The 20,778-nt window shown below is 31.1% G+C and overlaps 1 protein-coding gene across 6 annotated transcripts in view; it reads right to left on the bottom strand.

The window, feature by feature from the left end:
- TMTC1 (transmembrane O-mannosyltransferase targeting cadherins 1) overlaps nt 1-20,778 on the bottom strand; it is a 318,149-nt gene that overhangs the window by 216,055 nt on the left and 81,316 nt on the right. For 5 of the 6 annotated variants that reach the window (XM_074270648.1, XM_074270646.1, XM_074270644.1 and 2 more), the window contains 2 exons: nt 3,877-3,958; nt 774-877 (listed from right to left, as the gene is read on the bottom strand). The exons of the other annotated variant lie outside the window; for it this stretch is intronic. In XM_074270648.1, coding sequence (XP_074126749.1) covers nt 774-877; nt 3,877-3,958 — 186 coding nt within the window. The remainder of the gene's footprint in view (nt 1-773; nt 878-3,876; nt 3,959-20,778) is intronic. 6 annotated transcript variants of the gene reach the window in all.

The following is a 20,778-nucleotide window of genomic DNA, read 5'->3' as shown; positions in this document are numbered from 1 at the left end:
ACCTCTTTTTCTAACCTCCACTCTTGAACATCTTATATATCATATATACAAACTAAAGTCAACATATCCAAAATGAATTCACTATCTTTTTCCCTGCTAAATCTTCCCAACTTTTCTATTACTATCACTTCAATCTATCTATATTCAGCTATCAAAGTGATTCTTCCTAAAACTGTCACTTCCCTAATTCAATAAATTTCAGTGTCCTATAACTTTCAGGATCAAACAAGAAATCCTACATTTGAATTTTAAAGCCCTTGATAACTTGGCCCATTTCTATATTTCCAGGCTTCTCATACTTTACTTCCTTCTATGTAGTATATGATCTACTTACCCTCCTACTATTATTTGCACCAGAAAGCCTACATTCTGACTGACATTTTTATTGGCTGCCCTCTATGACTAAAATGCTTTCTCTCCTCATTTCCAAGAATTTCTCTTTCTTTGAATTCAGAAACTTTAGTATAGTTCTGATTCATAGTAAGCAATTAATTAACTCGTTAATTGAGTTGATGAGGTAATCAGAGACAGATTTTTTAAATTTAATGTTTCAGATTTGTTTTATTATAATGATGACAATGCTGCTTTTCTTTCACCATTTACTAAAATAAATTTCCATTATAATGCATGTACTTTTCTTCATTGGCTAATGGGGTCATTATTTAGAGAGAAAATCAATAGTTTACAGCAAGATGATTATCCCACAATTCTGAAAGTAAAACTTAGGAAAGTGGAATATGTGAGGTTAGAATCTTTAGTTAGTTCCACTATACCTTGTAAGAATGTAAGGTGAAAAAGAAGCCGGATTATCCTGCTCTGAAAACAATGGCATGGATCCTCCCATTATCCACATTCGGAAACATAAAGTCACAATCACCTTTGGAAAGAAAGAAATTTGATTGCATTAGGCCCCTGAACCATCTTTCTTCAAGGTACTTCAAAATACTTTTCAAATACACATTTTTAAAGTTTTACTCTTAGAAAAAGCATTTTAAAAGTCCAATTGTTAAAAATGAGTTTAAAAGCACAAAGGGAAGGGAAGAAAAACAGTATAGGATGTAGCCAGAAGAATCAAAGAAAAACAGTATTCAGTGCCTATCACCACCTGTATCCAATTTACCTTTTTCAATATATTAATCAAAATTGTGACTAATTTGGATTACTTCTTACCACCTAATCCCATTCTGCTTCCTCTCATTTTGGTAAGTTTTCACAGGCTGTCACTTAGTACACACTCCTTCCTCATCTTTGTGTCTCCATTTAAGGCCCAGTTTAAGTTCTCCTATTCTCTTAGTTCATAAAACTTGATATGGTTCTCTTCATGACATTTGTCACATTCTGTCTTTTGTCATAATTATTTGTGCATGTAAAAATAAATTCAAGTAATCGGGCAGAGAGAAGAGACAATGATTTTGCCCTCTGAGTTTTTCTTTGTCATTATGCCTTTCATGGTCCACTCCTCTGGATGGGGAAGCATAAGGGATATGGAGTTGAAAAGACAGGGATTTCCCAAACCCTAGAGTTGGTTGACAGTAAATTTTTATATGACAGCCCAATCTTTAGGGATTAATTTTTTTTAATATGTGAAATGTTTATCAGAAAGTAGAATTAAGAAACCCATAGAGTTCAAGATTATAGCTTAAAAGTTCAATCTAAAGAAGAGATATTAATATTAATACAAGATATTAGCTGTGTCCTTATGATCTTGGCATAACAGGCAAAGAGTCCTGCTACAGATGAAAAGCCTGTTAACCAAAACTCTGGAAAGGAACAGACAGGCCCCTATGTGAAGAAAAAGAGCAAAAAGTGACCCTCACCCCCAGGGAAGGGCTGTTGATATTCTTAGTACTAAAAATAGAGTAACAGTTGTTTTTAAAAGCCTTGATTTTATTAACTAAAAGGTTGGCAAAGTCCATTCTTCACGAAAAGAAAGGATTGTAGCCAAAGATTTCAGCTGAAATCAGACACTAAAGCAGAGAAGCTCCACAAGCATGTGTCTAGTGGGAAGCTGGCAGCATCTAGCAGAGAGTGCATGTGTCCAAAAGAGTACAACCCAAATTAGTTGGTGGATATTCAGTCAAGGGAATACCAGTCAGTAGAATCTATACATGTGGCACAGCAACTTCTAGTGGAAACTGTATGTGACTCAAAGAGCAACATTTGGCAAAAACATTATTTTTGGAATACTGGATATTGTCCAGTGAAGACTATAAAAAGTAAACAGTGGGAACAATAAGATAATACTACAAGACTTTAGTGGCCAGATATTATCAGAAGCACAATTCAGAGGCATATACAACCCCTCCCGATGATGAATTATTTGTGCAAGACTATTATATACCCCAGATTTATAAGGAATGTGCTTTATTGTGACCTTTCTTATGTCATTTCACTAAATGTCTTTGCTTTGAATTAATCATGTAATATAGTCTCTAAATAAATTGATGGGAATTCATCAGCTATATTCCTAATGGATCAGGTCAAAAAGTCAGTTGACCCTGTGATTTGTGGGGGGAAGTTCTTCCAAGCACAAAATGTACCTGACTTTGTATCACTATTACATTATAAGCTCTCTGGGACCTGGAAGTTAGTAGACACTTAATAAATTTTTCCTTATTGAATTGCATAAATCTAACAAATGTTTTAAAATACCTATATCAAACCTTTTAGCTCCTCAATGTTTTCAACATTTGTTCTAAACCAGATAACAGAGATTTTTTTTTCTTACAATAAAAGATAAGTATTCCTTTTTATCTTTTTAGATTTTAGATGATCTTTTTTTAGATTCAGATTTTTAGCTGATGTTCTAGAATTAAACTAAGGTTGTTAGTATGAATTTTACACAGTTCAGAGTAACATTTCATTCTAATGAATTTTGTTTTATGAAAATCCATGCAATTATATCTTCTATTTTCCTATGTTTGTGAAACCATTAAAGTCAATAGCAGTACTTTGATTTTTAAGGCAAACATAGATATGTTTTATAAAAGCAAATCTAAATTTTAAAATAAAATGAATTTACAGCAAGATTCAAAAGCATTTCAGAAATTGCAGAGTAGGTATATCAAATTTTCTATACATAAAACCATGAAGATTCTGAACTTTAGGGTGAATTGGGAAATGTAGGGTGTTTAGCAAATTTTCAGATTGTCTTTAAAGATTTAAATTTCATTTAATAGTATATATAAACTACATAAGTAGCAGGGGGGGAATTTCTTTTTTGAGGCAATCAGGGTTAAATGACTTCCCTAGAGTCACACTGTTAGTATCTAAGACTGGACTACTACTCTATCCCCTCTGCCAACTACCTGCCCTTCAGAGGAAAACTTTTAAAATGTTCTTTTTACTGAAAAAATGGGAAAGGGAAGGATTTTAATACATGAAACAAAAAGGAACAGCAATAAAATTTAAAAGACAATGTAAATAAGTGTATACATTAAGAAGTCAGTAAAAGGGACTAATTACTATTTTGTAACTGCTGTTATCAATGAGTTAATGTAAGATACTTTGTTCAATCTAGAAGCTCCCAGGAAAAAAAAAAATATCTCCTAAATCTTATGGTATATGATATCTTGTAACTAATATAGTCTATGCTGAATTAGATGTATTTCATTCAATTTTTATAGTATTCTTTTCTGGATTATTAAATGATCCTTTGCTTGCAGAAAATATTCTTTACTTTTGAGCAAAAGGGTCATCCTGGTATATTCATTGAAGACACATTCTTATAGGGAATTTTTAAGGTGCTTTGTAACCTTTACTTTTATTTTCTAATTTCTATGATTAATTTTGTTGAATAATATTGCTACAATCTCTGAACAAAATTGTATAGAAGATATTTTTTGTTAGAGAACTCAAAAGTATGTCTTTACTTACATAGCTTATGACCAAAGTAGCTCTTTTTAAAAATGGTCTTGTAGCATATAGGAAATTCTGCTTGCTGTTTGTAGTCAGGTACCTAAAACAGGAGGGAACAAAAGGATAGTTTCTGGGATAACTGCTATTTGTCAAGAATATGCTTGTGTTGTAAACAATGCTCATGTGATCTTTTGACACTAGCTTATTATGTCCTACCCGATGCCCAGACTTTCCATGCATTCCACTTTTACTCAGTTTATGATTTGCCTATTTCAACAGTGCCCTGCTCTTCTGGACGGCCCCAGAAGTGGCCTCTTAGGAAATGCCTGATCTCAGCATTCATTGCCAGCTCCTACCCTAATACACCTAATAGAACTTAATCTTCATGCATATCTCTCATCTCCTCACTCACTCTCTGAGAAGGCAAGCAATATATCAATTGTACATACAAAACAATTCAAATATATATTTCTATACTAGCCATATTTCAAAGAAAGCAAGAAAAATAAAAACATAAGAAAAATACACTTTAATTTTCACTCAGAGTTCATTAGTTCTCTCAGCAGAAATATTTTCAGCATGAGTCCTTTGAAATTGTATTGGACCACTGTGTTGATCAAAGTAATCAAGTCTTTCATAATTGATTATCATATGATATTAATGTTACTATGCACAATGATCTCCCAATTCTTTTTAATTCTTTGCATCAGTTCCTATACATCTTACTATATTTTTTCCCCTGAAACCACCCCTCCTTGTGATTTCTTATAAGACAAAACTATTCATTATAATCATATGCCACAACTTGTTCAGCCATTCCCCAACTGAATAGCATCTTCTCAATTTCCTATTCTTTGCCACAACAAAAAGAATGGCTATAAATATTTCTGTACATATAGGTCCTCTTTCTTTTCCTTTGATTTCTTTTGGTATACAAACGTATTAGTCATATTGCATATAATAAACATATTATAGAAGATAATTTCAAATTGTTTTCCAGAATGATGGGATCAATTCACTACAATACCAGGTACTTAATTTTTCTCCTCAACCATTTTTCTTATCTCTTCCCCATATTCTGCTGGATAACTGGAGTAATAGGACTGTGATTTCTCAGCCTATTCCTTAGCACCATGGAGGGAAACTAGGCTGGAGATGCCAACTGATTCTTCCCTTGCCCTCATAATCCCTAAACTGGCCAATACTGCCTCTCCCAAGATCCACACCTCTCAAACCTTTTTTGTTGTTTCTTGATAGCTCATGGAGTTATTACTTCCACTTCTTGCATTCTGATTTTTAAGTAATCATTTATCTTTTAATTTATTTAAGTAATTATTTTAATTTTAATTTATTTAATTTATATTTATATAAATTTATATAATTTAAGTAATTATTTTGTGATTTTTAAGTAATTATTTATCTTTTTTCTATGTGGCCAATTCTGCTTTTTAAGGAATTCTTTTCTTCTGTGAATTTTTATCTCCTTTTTCATTTGAGCAATTCTGCTTTTCTAGAAGTTCTCTTCAGTGGATTTTTGTACCTCTTTTACTATTTGTCCTATTGTGTTTTTAAAGTGTTTTTTTCTTTAGGAATGTGGATGTCTCTTTAATTCAACTGTTAATTCTCTTTTCATAATTTTCTTGTATCATTCTCATTTCTTTTCCCAATATCACTCTTATCTTTCTTTAACTCTTCCCAGGATTCTTTTTTGGGCCTGTGGCCAGGTACTTACCCCCTTGTGATTAACCATTTGAACTCCTCTCTGACCTAGAAGTTTGTTCTATAACTATGTATGGGCAATAGAATCATATGTAACCAGTGGTCTTTTTGACTAGTTGTCTGAACCCTTTATTGTCACTGGGCTGAGAATGCTCAAGGCTACTATTGCTACTGCTGCTGCAGCTATGGTCACTGCTGCCACTGGTGTGTGTGCTTGTGAGTTCTGTATAAACCTCTGCCTCAGTGTCACAAACTTCTCCTACCAACTTCTTAAGTTTTTTTTAGGGCACAAAATTTTTCTAATCCAATTTTTTGCTGGCTTTGCTGTTCTAAAATTTGATTTAAACTGTTATTTTAAAGTTGTTAGAGGAGAATGTTGAGAGAGATCAGCTGGGTGGCTGCCCCTAAACTGTCTTCTTAATTCTACCTCCCCCACAAATTTTAAAGGACTAATTATCTTATCCAGATTAGAATTGAATGAGAACTAAACTGAGGCTTTATCCTGCTACTAAGTGACATGGAAACTTTAAACTTCCTCCATTTCCAATCTAGGCTAGTTCATTTCTCCTTAAGTGACTTGCAGCTACCCACAGCTAAGAGTTTGCTATATTGAAGCTGGACTTAGAGAAAATGACAGTCAGTTTAGCCCGTACAGCTCTATTCTTTTATATATATATATATATATGTGTGTGTGTGTGTGTGTGTTTACATATATATATATATATATATATATATATATATGTGTGTGTGTGTGTGTGTGTGTTTATATATATATATATATGTGTGTGTGTGTGTGTGTGTGTGTGTGTTTATATATATATATGTAGATAGATAGATAGATAGATAGATAGATAGATAGATAGATAGATAGATAGATAGATAGATTTTATTTACCAGATATATGCATGGGTAATTTTACAACGTTGACAATTGCCAATTTTTTGTTCTAATTTTTCCCCTCCTTCTCCCCATCCCCCCCCAAGATGGCAGGTTGACCAATACATGTAAAATATGTTAAAGTAAAAGTTAAATACAATATATGTATACATTGTACAGCTGTATTCTATAGAGCTGAAGATGATGGTTAGAGGGGACAGCTAGGTGGCACAGTGGATAGAGCACCAGCCCTTGAATTCAGGAGGACCCCGAGTTCAAATCTGGTCTCAGACACCTAACACTTCCTAGCTGTGTGACCCTGAGCAAGTCACTTAACCCCAGCCTCAGGGGGGAAAAAAAATGATGGTTAGAATTACATATTTGTAATACTACAATTGGAAAGGAAAGGAAATAATCGATACTCAATGTCCAAAAGATAAGGTATAAATTTGGACTCAACTTACTTTTCCCATCTGATCTGACTTATTTCCTTATCTGAATTCAATTAAACGAGTTTATTTATTCAATCCTAAACATATTTCATATCACTATAATTTACCCATATCTTCCTATCTAGAATATGTTCTTCATCCTTGATTATTTCATATCAGCACAAACAAATCTTACTTTTTCATAAAATTTACTCTGACTACCTCAACTGAGAAACTTTTTTCATTTTCCTAAATTGTAGTTTGAACTATGAATTTATTGCTTATTATGTATTACTTTTTATTGCTGATACAGTTCCATTCAATAAGCATTTTTAAAGTACAAATTATTTATCACAAGCTATGGATATAAACACATGCCCCCAAAAGTGCAATAAACTAGATCATATGACCAATAAAACATTTTCTCCAAACCTTACAATCTCTCAAGTTTCTCCACTTCAGAAATTACTGATGAAAAATAAAATAGCTTCAACTGCTGCCATGTTCTAGACTACTAGGTTATGAGGAAAAAAAAAAAAAACCCTCTACTAAGCAAAATTTAGCTCAGTCTCACTCAGCATCATTTTCCACTTCATTTGAGAAGAACATGGAACCACAACATGCCATTTCTGAATGATTCAAAGGAGAAATGGGAATTATGAGCCATTCAATTCATAAATAACAAATTCTACATGATCAGAAGAAATACCTTCAAGTACAAAAAAAAAGAGTAATATAAAACTACCTTATTCACCAGAAAACACAAAAAGTTCTCAAATGATATGTTCCTAAGAGAAATGGAGCTCAGGATAAAGCCCAGAGTGGCCTGTTCTATAAATTTAAGCTTACACATAAATGAAATCAATAATAAAAAGATAAGAGCAGAAAAAAAGAAACTAATGAGCAAAACTCCAAAATGAGAAAGGAAATAAATAGAAGGGAGAAACTGAGAATCACAAGAAGAAAGGAAGTGAGAATAGGGTCATTTAAAAATATTAAGCTGAAAAATATAACTGAAAAAAAACTTAATGCTGTCTTCATAGTGGAGGCAGGAGAACTATAACTTGGGGATAAAAGGATTCCAATATAATGTTTTCTTTCAAATATGTAAAATACTGAAATTATCAAAAGAGTAGATTGCAACCATTAAAAACCCAAATGCAGAAAAAGAAAAAGAGCTAGTTGGAAAGTAACTAGCAAACAAACAAACTAGCAAACAAACAAACAAAATGCCTAGTCTGCATGGATCTATAGAAGAATTCTATCAAAATTAGGAAAAAAAAACTATTAGTATTCATACTTCACAAATTAGTTTCAAAAACAGAAAGAAAATGCTATTATCAGAACCCTTTTATCAGACAAAAATCAAATGCAATTCTATCTAATAATAACTAAATCCAAGAAGTAACAATAAAGAGAAAAATCTTATTCCAAATAACTACAAAATGATTGATCAAAGCACACTAAGAACCTGAATGGATAAAACTATAAATTAATTATATAAACTAAATACATTTAATTGATTTATAGGAAATATATATGTATATTTCTTATATAAAGAAATAAAAAAACAACAATTTAAATAAATTTTAAATGCTCATGGCTCAACTATGCCAATGCAATTGAAAAACAAACAAACAAACAAACAAAAAAAAAAAACCAGCACTACTCCTAAAATTGATTTACACTTTGAAGGCTATACAAAACTAATTATCAATTTCATAAAATAAAATAATTCATTTGGAAAAATAAAAGATCAGAGAAGGAGGCAGAATCAAAATGGTAGAGACTGCAACCCAACCAAAAATCTCCCAATATTCCTCTCTGAACAAATTTATTATAATTTAACTAAATACTGGAAGAAAAAAAGATCAAGTTGAAATATTTTTCCAGTTCAAGAGAAGTTAGGAATTGAAAAGTAGAGGGAATAATCACAGAGATCAGGCAATGGTGTCAGTGGAAGTGGGTCATAGCAACAACTTTGGGAGCTTTCAATGAAAAGACTCACAACAGTAGTATAAAGTTCAAAATCAAAAACTAAAACTGGAAAATGAGCCCCCAAAAAATCTGTACCATAAAAATAAGTACTCAAAGAAAAAACAAAACTCTGTGTGTGTGTGTATATGTGTGTGTGTGTGTGTGTGTGTGTGTGTGTGTGTGTGTGTGTGTATTGGACAAAAGTCCAACATGACAAGTTAAATTATAAATTAAGACTGATAGAGAAAAACTGAGAAAAGAAATAATGAAAAGAGAATTAATAGCCTGTGTGAAGACCAAGTTAGCACCCTGGTTACCTTAGAATTTGGTGGAGTCAGGATAAGCAAAAGTCTTTGGTCTTTATTCTTGGTCTTTAGGGGTAGAAGTGAATTGGATGGACACAGGATCTCGAAGACCTCCCTTCTCCTTCTCTATTGCCAAAATGACTCTAACTTGTCTTACTCCACCCCCTAATCCCTCCCACAATTCTCTGTCTACACCAAAAGATTGAACCAGCACAGAATAGCAGGAAGGGCCATTTTCTTAAGTGCTCAGTTGGCTAACCCCAGTGCATCAACTCAGAGTTTTAGCCCTTTACAAGCCTTGTAAAAATACTGAAGAAAATTAACACCTTAAAAAACAGAATAGGCCAAATGGTAAAAGAGGTATGAAAATGCACTATAAAAATAAAACACTCCTTTTAAATAATTGGAGAATGGAAAAAGAAGCAGAAAAGCTCTCTGAAGAAAATAATTCCTTAAAAATTAGAATTGAGCAATTGAAATTCAGCATTTCTAGAGACATTCAGAAAGATTAAAATAAATTCAAAAGAATGAAAAAAAAAAGTGAAATATCTAATTGGAAAAACAAATGACCTGGAACGTAAATCAAGGTAAGATAATTTGAGAATTATAGGACTATCTATAAGTGTTGACAAAAAAAAAAAAAAAAAAAAAAAAGATTCTAGACATCATATTTCAAGAAATTATCAAAGAAAACTATCAGTATCTTAGAACCACAATGTAAAATAGAAATTTAAAGAATCTACTTATTACTTCCTTAAAGAGATCCCAAAATGAAAAATCCCAGGAATATATATCATAGCCAAATTATAGTTCTCCCAGATAAAAGAGAAAATATTGCAAGCAGACAAAAGAAACAATTTAAATTTATGAAGGCTTCTATATTAAAGTAGCAAAGAACCTGGAATATGATATTCCAGAAGAGAAAGGAGTTAGGATTACCACCAAGAATAAGGTACCCCAAAAAATTAAGTATGATACTTCAGCTGGGAGGAAAAAGGGCACTTAATGAAATAGTGAAGTTTCAAGCATTTGAAAGTAAACATGAAAGAAAAACAAAAAAGGACTTTACAAGATTAAACTACATACATTCCAAAACAGGAAAATGATATATGTAACTCCTAAGAATTTTATCATTATTAGGACAGTTAAAGTCTACATGCAGAAGGGCACAATTTGAAACAGAAAGACCTACATAGAATTAAAGTAAGCAGCAGAATCTATTATGCTTCAGTTAAGGTTAAAAAGGCAGAGGTGGCAATTATATTAATCTCAAGACAAACACAAAAGTAAAAATAGAATTGATTATAAGAAACAGTCAGGAAAACATCATTTTTCCTTAATGGTACCACTGACAATGAAAGAGCATTCCAATATCTTAAAAGTTAGATGAATTATAAGAGAAAATTGAAAGAACTAGATAAGTCTATAAAAAGTTAGGGAGATAAATAAATTTTTAGAAGAGTGAAATATGATAGACCTCTGAAAAAAACTGAAAGGAAATAGGAAGGCATAAATATCTTTTCTCAACTTATACAATGCATCTTGACAAAAATTAACCATGTATTAGGGCAGCAAAATGTCACAAACAAATCCAAAAAAGCAAAAATATTAAATGCATCTTTTCAGATAATAGTGCAATAAAAAGTACATTCAATAAAGGACAATGAAAAGATAGATTTTAAAAAATTGGAAACTAAATAAACCGAAAGAATAAGTGGATCAAAGAATCAAAGAATAGATATTTGTAAGAAGCAGTAAATTAATTAATGAGAATAACAATAATAAGATAACTTACAAAAATTTATGGAATGCAGCTAAAGAAGTATCTATGGCAACTTTTATATCTCTATATGCTGGTTTTAATAAAAGAAGAGAAAAAACAGATCAACAAATTGAACATGCAATTTAAAAATCTCCAATTAAGTATCAAAATAGAAATCCTGAAAATCAAAGGAAAGATTAATAAAAATGAGAGGGTTTTTTCTTTAAGGGAGATACTTTTATGGGAGGGAAATAAGACAAAGCATTAGTCGATTTGATTTTTTTTTAAAGAAAGAAAACCAAATTATTAGTACCAAAAATGTAGAGTGAATGTACTACCACTGAAGATGAAATTAGAACTGTTAGTAGGAGCTATTTTGCCCAATTACATTCCGATAAAACTGACAATGTAGATGAAATTGATGAATGTTTAAAAGAATACTAAATGCCCAGATAAACAGAAGAGTAAATAATCCTATTTTAGAAAAGAAACTAAGTCACAAAGAATGTCCCTTTAAAAAATTCCCCCAAACAGATAGATTTTCAAGTGAATTCCAGCAAACATTTAAAGTCAATTAATTCCAATACCATAAAAAACTATTTAGAAAAATTGGCAAAGAGAGAGTCCTACAAAATTCCTTTCATGGAAAAATATGGTGCTGATACCTAAACCAGAAGGAACAAAAACAGAAAAAGAAAATTATAGACTAAATTCCCAAAAGATAGTGATGTTAATATTTTAAATATAATACTAGCAAAGAAGATATAGCAATATAATAAAGATCATATACATTGACAGTTATGATTGATATCAGGAATATGTGACTGGTTCAATATATGGGAAACTACAAGCATAACTGACTACATCAACAACAATAACAACAAAAATCATGATTATCAATAGCTGCCAAAAATATTTTCATAAAACACAACATCAATTCTTATTAAAATAAAGCTTTTCTTAAAATGATAAATAATATCTATATTAAGTCAACAGCAAACATTTCCTGTAATGGGGATAAAATAAAACCTTCCCAGGAAGATCAAGATAAAGCCAGAATATTTATTATGACAAATACTACTCAATATTGTACTAGAAATGCTAGCTACAATAATTTCACAAAATAAAGAAATCAAAGGATAAGTGATAGGAATAAGGAAAATAAAACTATCACTTTTTGAAGATATGTGTATACTTAAGGAATCCTAGAGATTCAATTAAAAAAAACCATTTGAAACAATCAACAATTTTAACAAAGTAGTAGGATGTAAAATAAAACAACATCAATAATTAGAATTTCTATACACCTAAATGCATAGTTTTCAGATCACAATGCAATCAAAATTACATTTAATAAAAACCCAGGGGAAAATGGACCAAAAAATAATTGGAAACTAAATAATCTTATACTAAAGAATGATTGGGTAAAACAGCAAATCATAGACATAATTAATAACTTCACCCAAGAAAATGACAATAATGAGACATCATACCAAAATGTGTAGGATACAGCCAAAGCAGTAATAAGGAGAAGTTTTATATCTCTACAGGCCTACTTGCATAAAATAGAGAAAGAGAGGGCCAACAAATTGGGCTTACAACTAAAATTGCTAGAAAAGGAACAAATTTAAAACCCTCAGACAAACACAAAACTTGAAATTCAAAAAATAAAAGGTAAGATGAATAAAATTGAAAGTAAAAAAACTATTGAATTAATTAATAAAACTAAGAGTTGGCTCTATGAAAAAACCAACAAAATAGACAAACCCTTATTAGTAAACCTGATTAAAAAAAGGAAAGAGAAAAAGCAAATTGTTAGTCTTGAAAATGAAAAGGGAGAACTCACCACTAATGAAGAGGAAATTAGAACAATAGTTAGGAGCTACTTTGCTCAACTTTATGCTAATAAATTCAATAACTTAAATGAAATGGAAGAATACCTTCAAAAATATAGCTTGCCCAGATTAACAGAAGAAGTAAATAGTCTAAATAGTCCCATTTCAGAAAAAGAAATAGAACAAGCTATTAACTCCCTAAGAAAAAATCCCCAGGACAAGATGGATTTACATGTGAATTCTACCAAACATTTAAAGAACAACTAACTCCAATGCTATATAAACTATTTGAAAAAATAGGGATTGAAGGAGTCCTACCAAATTCCTTTTATGACACAGACATGGTACTGATACCTAAACCAGATAGGCTGAAAACAGAGAAAGAAAATTATACACAAATCTCCCTAACGAATATTGATGGTAAAATCTTAAATAAGATATTAGCAAAAAGATTCAGAAAATCATACCCAGGATAATACACTATGACCAAATGGGATTTATACCAGGAATGCAGGGCTGGTTTAATATTAGGAAAACTATTAATATAATTGACCATATTAATAATCAAATTAATAAAAACCATATGATCATCTCAATAGATGCAGAAAAAGCATTTGATAAAATCTAATATTCATTCCTACTAAAAATTCTTGAGAGTATAGGAATAAATGGACTATTCCTTAAAATAATCAGGAGCATATATTTAAAACCTTCAGTAAACATCATATGCAATGGCGATAAACAAGAACCTTTCCCTGTAAGATCAGGAGTGAAACAAGGTTGCCCACTGTCACCATTACTATTCAATATAGTACTAGAAACTCTAGTCTCGGCAATAAGAGCCAAGAAAGAGATTCAAGAAATTAGAGTAGGAAATGAGGAAATCAAATTATCACTCTTTGCAGATGACATGATGGTATACTTAGAGAACCCCAAAGACTCTGCTAAAAAGCTATTAGAAATAATTCAGAATTTTAGCAAAGTTGCAGGATACAAAATAAATCCACATAAATCCTCAGCATTTTTATACATTACCAACACAATCCAACAGCAAGAGATACAAAGAGAAATTCCATTCAAAATAACGGTCGATAGTATAAAATATTTGGGAATATGTCTACCAAAGGAGAGTCAGGAATTATATGAGCAAAATTACAAAACACTTGCCACAAAAATAAAGTCAGATTTAAATAATTGGAAAGACATTCAGTGCTCTTGGATAGGCTGAGCAAATATAATTAAGATGACAATACTCTCTAAACTAATCTATTTATTTAGTGCTATACCAATCAGACTCCCAAGAAACTATTTTAATGACCTAGAAAAAATAACGACAGAATTCATATGGAACAACAAAAGGTCGAGAATTTCAAGGGAAGTAATGAAAAAAAATTTAAGTGAAGGTGGTTTAGCTGTACCTGATCTAGAACTATATTATAAAGCAACAGTCACCAAAACCATTTGGTATTGGCTAAGAAATAGACTAGTTGATTAGTGGCATAGGTTAGGTTCACAGGGCAAGATAGTGAATAAAAATAGCAATCTAGTGTTTGTCAAACCCAAAGATCCCAACTTTTGGGATAAGAATTCATTATTTGACAAAAACTTCTGGGAAAACTGGAAATTAGTATGGCAGAAACTAGGTATGGACCCACATTTAACACCACATACTAAGATAAGATCAAAATGGGTCCAAGATTTAGGCATAAAGAAGGAAATCATAAGTAAATTAGAGGAACATAGGATAGTTTACCTCTCAGACTTGTGGAGGAGGAAGGAGTTTGTGTCCAAGGGAGAATTAGAGACCATTATTGATCACAAAATAGAAAATTTTGATTACACCAAATTAAAAAGTTTCTGCACAAACAAAACTAATGCAAACAAGATTAGAAGGGAAGTAATAAATTGGGAAAACATTTTTACAGTTAAAGGTTCTGATAAAGGCCTCATCTCCAAAATATACAGAGAATTGACTTTAATCTGTAAGAAATCAAGCCATTCTCCAATTGATAAATGGTCAAAGGATATGAACAGACAATTTTCAGATGATGAAATTAAAACTATTTCCACTCATATGAAAGAGTGTTCCAAATCACTATTGATCAGAGAAATGCAGATTAAGACAACTCTGAGATATCATTATACACCTGTCAGATTGGCTAAGATGACAGGAACAAATAACGATGAATGTTGGAGGGGATGTGGGAAAACTGGGACACTGATGCATTGTTGGTGGAGTTGTGAAAGAATCCAACCATTCTGGAGAGCAATCTGGAATTATGCCCAAAAAGTTATCAAAATGTGCATACCCTTTGACTCAGCAGTGCTACTACTGGGGTTACATCCCAAGGAAATACTAAAGAAGGGAAAGGGACCTGTATGTGCCAAAATGTTTGTGGCAGCCCTTTTCGTAGTGGCTGTTAATTGGAAGATGAATGGATGCCCATCAATTGGAGAATGGTTGGGTAAATTATGGTATATGAATGTTATGGAATATTATTGTTCTGTAAGAAATGACCAACAGAAGGAATACAGAGAGGCTTGGAGAGACTTACATGAACTGATGCTGAGTGAAATGAGCAGAACTAGGAGATCATTTTACACTTCAACAATGATACTGTATGAGGATGTATTCTGATGGAAGTGGATATCTTCAACATAGAGAAGAGCTAATCCAATTCCAATTGATCAATGATGGACAGAATCAGCTACATCCAGAAAAGGAACACTGGGAAATGAGTGTAAACTGTGAGCATTGTTTTTTTTTTGTTTTGTTTTGTTTTGTTTCTCTTCCCAGATTATTTTTACCTTGTGAATACAATCCTTCCTTTTCAATAACAACAACAACAAAGTTCGGTTCTGCACATATATATTGTACCTAGGATATACTATAAGATATTTAATATGTATGGGAATGCCTGCCATCTAGGGGAGGGGGTGGAGGGAAGGAGGGGAAAAACTCGGAACAGAAGGGAGTACAAGGGATAATGTTGTAAAAAAAAAAAATTACCTATGCATATGTACTATCAAAGAAAATGTTATAATTATAAAAATTAATAAAAAACAAAATAAAATTAAAAAAAAAAAGAATTTCTATATACCAAGAAAACCTAGTAGGAAGAGATAGAAAAAAAAAATTCAATTTAAAGTAATTGCAGACACTATAAAACACTTAGGAGTGTACCTGCTGAGACAATCCCATGAATTATGTAAACACAATTACAAAATACTTTTCACAGAAATAAAGACAGATCTAAAATAACTACTAGAAATATGTATCAATCACTTGGAGAAATATTCATTACTTATGGATGGGCTTAGCCAATACAATAAAAGTGACATTCTACCTAAATTAAGTGCTTTACCAATCAAACTAAGAAAGAATTATTTTGGAAAGCTAGAAAAAACATTAACAAAATTAATGTATAAGAATAAAAGAACAAGAATATCAAGGGAATCAATGATTAAAAAGGTGGATGAAGGAAGCCTTGCCATGCTAGATTTCACACTATATTGTTGTTCATCCTTCATTTTCAATGGGGACCAAACACATCATGGGATGATGTCATGACTTGCATGTGAAGTGGATTTAAGCTAGGCAGAGTTGCACAAAATTGTCATTTTCATTCTCTTTTCCAGAGTCATCAAAGTCCAAAATGACTAGCAATGGCCTGGGACCCAGTGAATGATTATGAAATCTTTGATAGATGGCCAAGTGCTAAATTCTCCATAATACCTACTTCAGTCTCTTTCATGGCCTTTGAAACAAATTGTTCTCATCTGATCATTTTACCACAGGAAATCTTCACATGCTTGGATAGACTAACTATTTGATGAATTTGAACCCCTCTGTTATTTTCAACCTAGTTAATCCCATCAGCCAAGATGGTTTTACTAGGGTGTGGCCACTGTACATACTTTATACTAGTTCAAAATGGGTATAGACATAAATTAAGGATTTTGGAAATGATAGACATAAAGGATGATATTATAAGCCAATTAGGAGAGCATGGACAATTTTACTTGTAAGATCTATGAATAAGGGAAAAAATTATAACCAAACAAAAGACAGAAGATCACAGGAAATAATATGGATAATTTTGATCATCTGAAATTAAAAATGATTTACAATACAAAATCAATGTGGCAAAATCAAAAGGTATGAAAATGAGGGAGAATTTTACAGCAAGTTTCTTTTATAAAGGCCTCATTTCTTAAAATACATGGAGATCTGAGTCAAATTTATAAAAATGAAAGCTATCATCAATTAATAAATGGTCAAAAAATTTTAAAAGGGAGTTTTCAGAAGAAACTAAAACTACCAATAGTTATATGACAAAGTGTTCCAAATCATTATTAATTATACAAATCCAGATTAAAAGAACTCCGAGTTATGATATATCACATTGGCTAATGTGACACAAAAGGAAAATAAAAAAATGCCGGAAGGAATATAGAAAATTATGCTAATGCACTGTTGGTGGAGTTGGAGTTATAAATTGCTCCACACATTTTAAGGAACAATTTGGAATTGTGCCCAAAGAGCTATAAAACTATTTATACTCTTTTGACCAGCAATACCCCTACTAGAATACCCTGAAGAGATCAAAGGAAAATGATCTATTCATATAAAAATATAGAGAAGGCTCTTTTTGTGGAGACAAAGAATTGAAAATTATGGGGAGGCCATCAACTAGGGAATGGCTGAACAAGTTGTGGTATAAGATTGTGACAGAATACTACTGTATATTAGAAATGATACAGAGTATATTAAGAAGAACCAGATTATATACTGAAATAGTAACATTATAATGATGTGAAAAACTTAGCTACTCTAATCAATACAATGATCTAAGACAATTCTGAATTCATAATGAAAAATGCTATCCATCTCCAGAGACAGAAAGGATGAACTCTGAGTGCAAATTTAAGTATAATTTTACTTTCTTTATTTTCTTGCTTTTTAAAAAACTGTAACGTAACTAATTTGAAAATATGCTTTTCATGATTTCACAAGTATAATTGTTAAATAATCCATGTTTTCTCAATACATAAAGGAGAGCTAGAGGGATGGAGAAAAATTTAAATTCAAAATTTTTAAAAGAATGTTTAAAAATAACCAGAAGACCACAAAAAAGATCTAGAATATCAAAGGACATGTTGAAAAGAAATGACTGCTAGAAATCACACCAGATGCCCCAGAATTGAATCAGGACAGTTAAAAGTATAGAAGATGGTAAGTTTCCTTGACATGAAGCAATTTGAAGATAGAGCTGAGATAATAATTCCTTTTGTGTTAAAGTATTTTATGAGAGCACCAAGATAAGATCAAAATGCATTCATGATCTAGGCATAAAGAATGAGATTATAAATAAATTAGAAGAACATAGGATAATTAACCTATAAGACCTGGCATTTATCTCTTTTTGTTATTGTTTGTTTACATTTTTGTTTTTCTTCCCAGGTTATTTTTACCTTCTTTCTAAATCTGAATTTTGTTGTGTAGCAAGACAACTGTATAAATATATATACATATATTGTATTTAACATATACTTTAACATATTTAACATGTATGGGACCACCTGCAATCTAGGGGAGAGAATGTCAGGGAGGGAAGGAGAGGAAAATTTGGAAGGGAAGTTTTTGCAAGGGTCATTGTTGAACAATCATACATGCATATGTTTTGTCAATAAAAAGGTATAATAAAAAAAATCCAATTCACTTGCATGTCATGTCATCATCTCCTTGATATCATGATCATTTTTGAGAATAAAGAACAAACAACACTATGACACCTTCACAAAAACTGACTATAAAAACCTCATAGCTAAATGCAAAAAAAAACCAAACCCCAGAAACATTAAATTCTTGAGTTTCAGATAATACAATAAAAATTACATTAAATTAAGGATTTTGGAAGCATAAAGTAAAAGTTACTAGGAAACTAAATAATCTAATGCTAGGAGGATTAGGTCAAACAACAAATTAGAGAAACAATTAAAAATTCAATTAAAAATGATGCCATCAAAAAGAAAACATTCCAAAGTTTGTAGAATGCAGCCTAAGCAGTACATAGGGGAAATTTTATTTATTTTATTGTATACAAAGAGTAGATCAACAAATTGGGCAAGAAACTAAAAAAATCTAAAAAAGAATGAATTAAAAATTAAATACCAAAATAGAAATCATAGAAAAAGAAGATAAAACTGAAAGTTTAAAAAGGTGAACTAATAAATAGAACTAGAGTTAGATTTAGGGGGAAAAAATGAATAAAATAAACCAGTGGTTAATTTGCTGAAAAGAAAGAAAATTGAATTACCAGAATCAAAAATTAAGCAGGTGAATGTACCACCAATAAAGATCAAATTAAAGCAATTATTAGGAGCTATTTTGCCCACTTATATGAAAGTAAAACTGACATTTAAATCAAATGCATGGAAAATATAAAATATACAAAATACAAAATTAACAGTAGAAGAAATAAAATACTTAAATAATCTTATTTTAGGAAAAAAAAATTGGACAAACCATAAATGAGCCCCCTAAGGAAAAAAATTCCCAGAACCAGATGGATTCACAGGTGAATTCTACCAAATATGTAAGCAACAATTAATCCCAAAACTATATGAACTATTAGAAGAAATAATTAAAGAAAGATTTCTACTAATTATGGTTTTGATACCGAAACCAAGGAGAATAAAATCAGAGAGGAAAAATTATAGAACAATTTCCCTAAATGATGCAAAAATTTTAAATAAGATATTAGGAAAAATGTTACAGGAACATACCACTAAGATCATTGATTTTGATCAGATGAGAGTCAAATAAGAAATGCAGGGATTATTTAGTATTAGAAAAACTACCAACATAACTGATCACACATCAAGAACAACAACAAAAATCTTATTATAATAGCAACAGACACAGAAAGTCTTTGACAAAATGCAACAACTATTCTTATCAAAAACACTAGAAAATATAGGGATCAATATAGCTTTTTTAAAAATAACAATTAGTATATACCTAAAACAAGAGTAAGGATTATCTGTAATGGGCATAAAGTTAAAGCTTTATTAATATCAGAGGTGAAATAAGGTCCTTTAATCACTACTCAATATTGTATTAGAATGCTAGCTACAGTAGTAAGAGAAAGAAATTGACTAAATAAATATAAATCATAAGGAGACAAAACTATCATTCTTTGCAGGTATAATACTTAAAGAATCATAGAGAATCAACTGAGAAACTAGTTCAAATAATTAACAATTTTAGCAAAGTTGTAGGATATAAAATAAATCCATAAATCATCAAAATTTCTAAATATTCCAATAAAACCAACAGGAAGAGATACAGAAATTCCATTTAAAATAACCTCAGACCATACAAAATACTATCAGCTAAGACAAATCCAGGAACTATATGAATTCAATTACAAAACATTCTTCATGTAAATAAATTGAAATCTAAACAATAAAGAAATATTTATTGCTCATGAGTAGCATGAATCAATATAATAAGAATGATAATTCTTCTTTCATTAATTACTTATTCAGTACATTAACAATTAAACTAGCCAAAGAATTATTTTGTAAAGGTAGAAAAAAATTGTGAAATTCATGTTGTGATCAAAAATATCTAGGGAATCCATGAAAAAAAATTTTCAAAAAAGGTAGCCTAATAGTACCAGATCTTAAACTTTATTATATAACAGTAATCATAAAAACAATCTGGTGCTGGCTAATAAACATAGTGGTGGATCCCTGGATTAGATTAAGTACACAATACATAGCAGAAAATAACCATAGCAATCTAATGTGCAATAAACCCAAAGATCCAAGATTTTGAAGAATTATTTGACAAAAAATTCTGGGAAAATTGCCATGATTCCAAGAAAATCAATGTCAAAAAGAAAGGCTCCATAAATACCAAAGCACTTTTTGTTGTAGCAAAGAACTGAAAACAAAGCAAATTATCATCAATGGGATAATGGGCAAGCACATTATGGTTCAAAGAG

Source organism: Sminthopsis crassicaudata, chromosome 5 (assembly GCF_048593235.1).
Source record: "Sminthopsis crassicaudata isolate SCR6 chromosome 5, ASM4859323v1, whole genome shotgun sequence".
NCBI lineage: Eukaryota > Metazoa > Chordata > Mammalia > Dasyuromorphia > Dasyuridae > Sminthopsis > Sminthopsis crassicaudata.
Note: the sequence above shows the minus strand (reverse complement) of the source record. Positions and strands in the feature narration are given on the sequence as shown.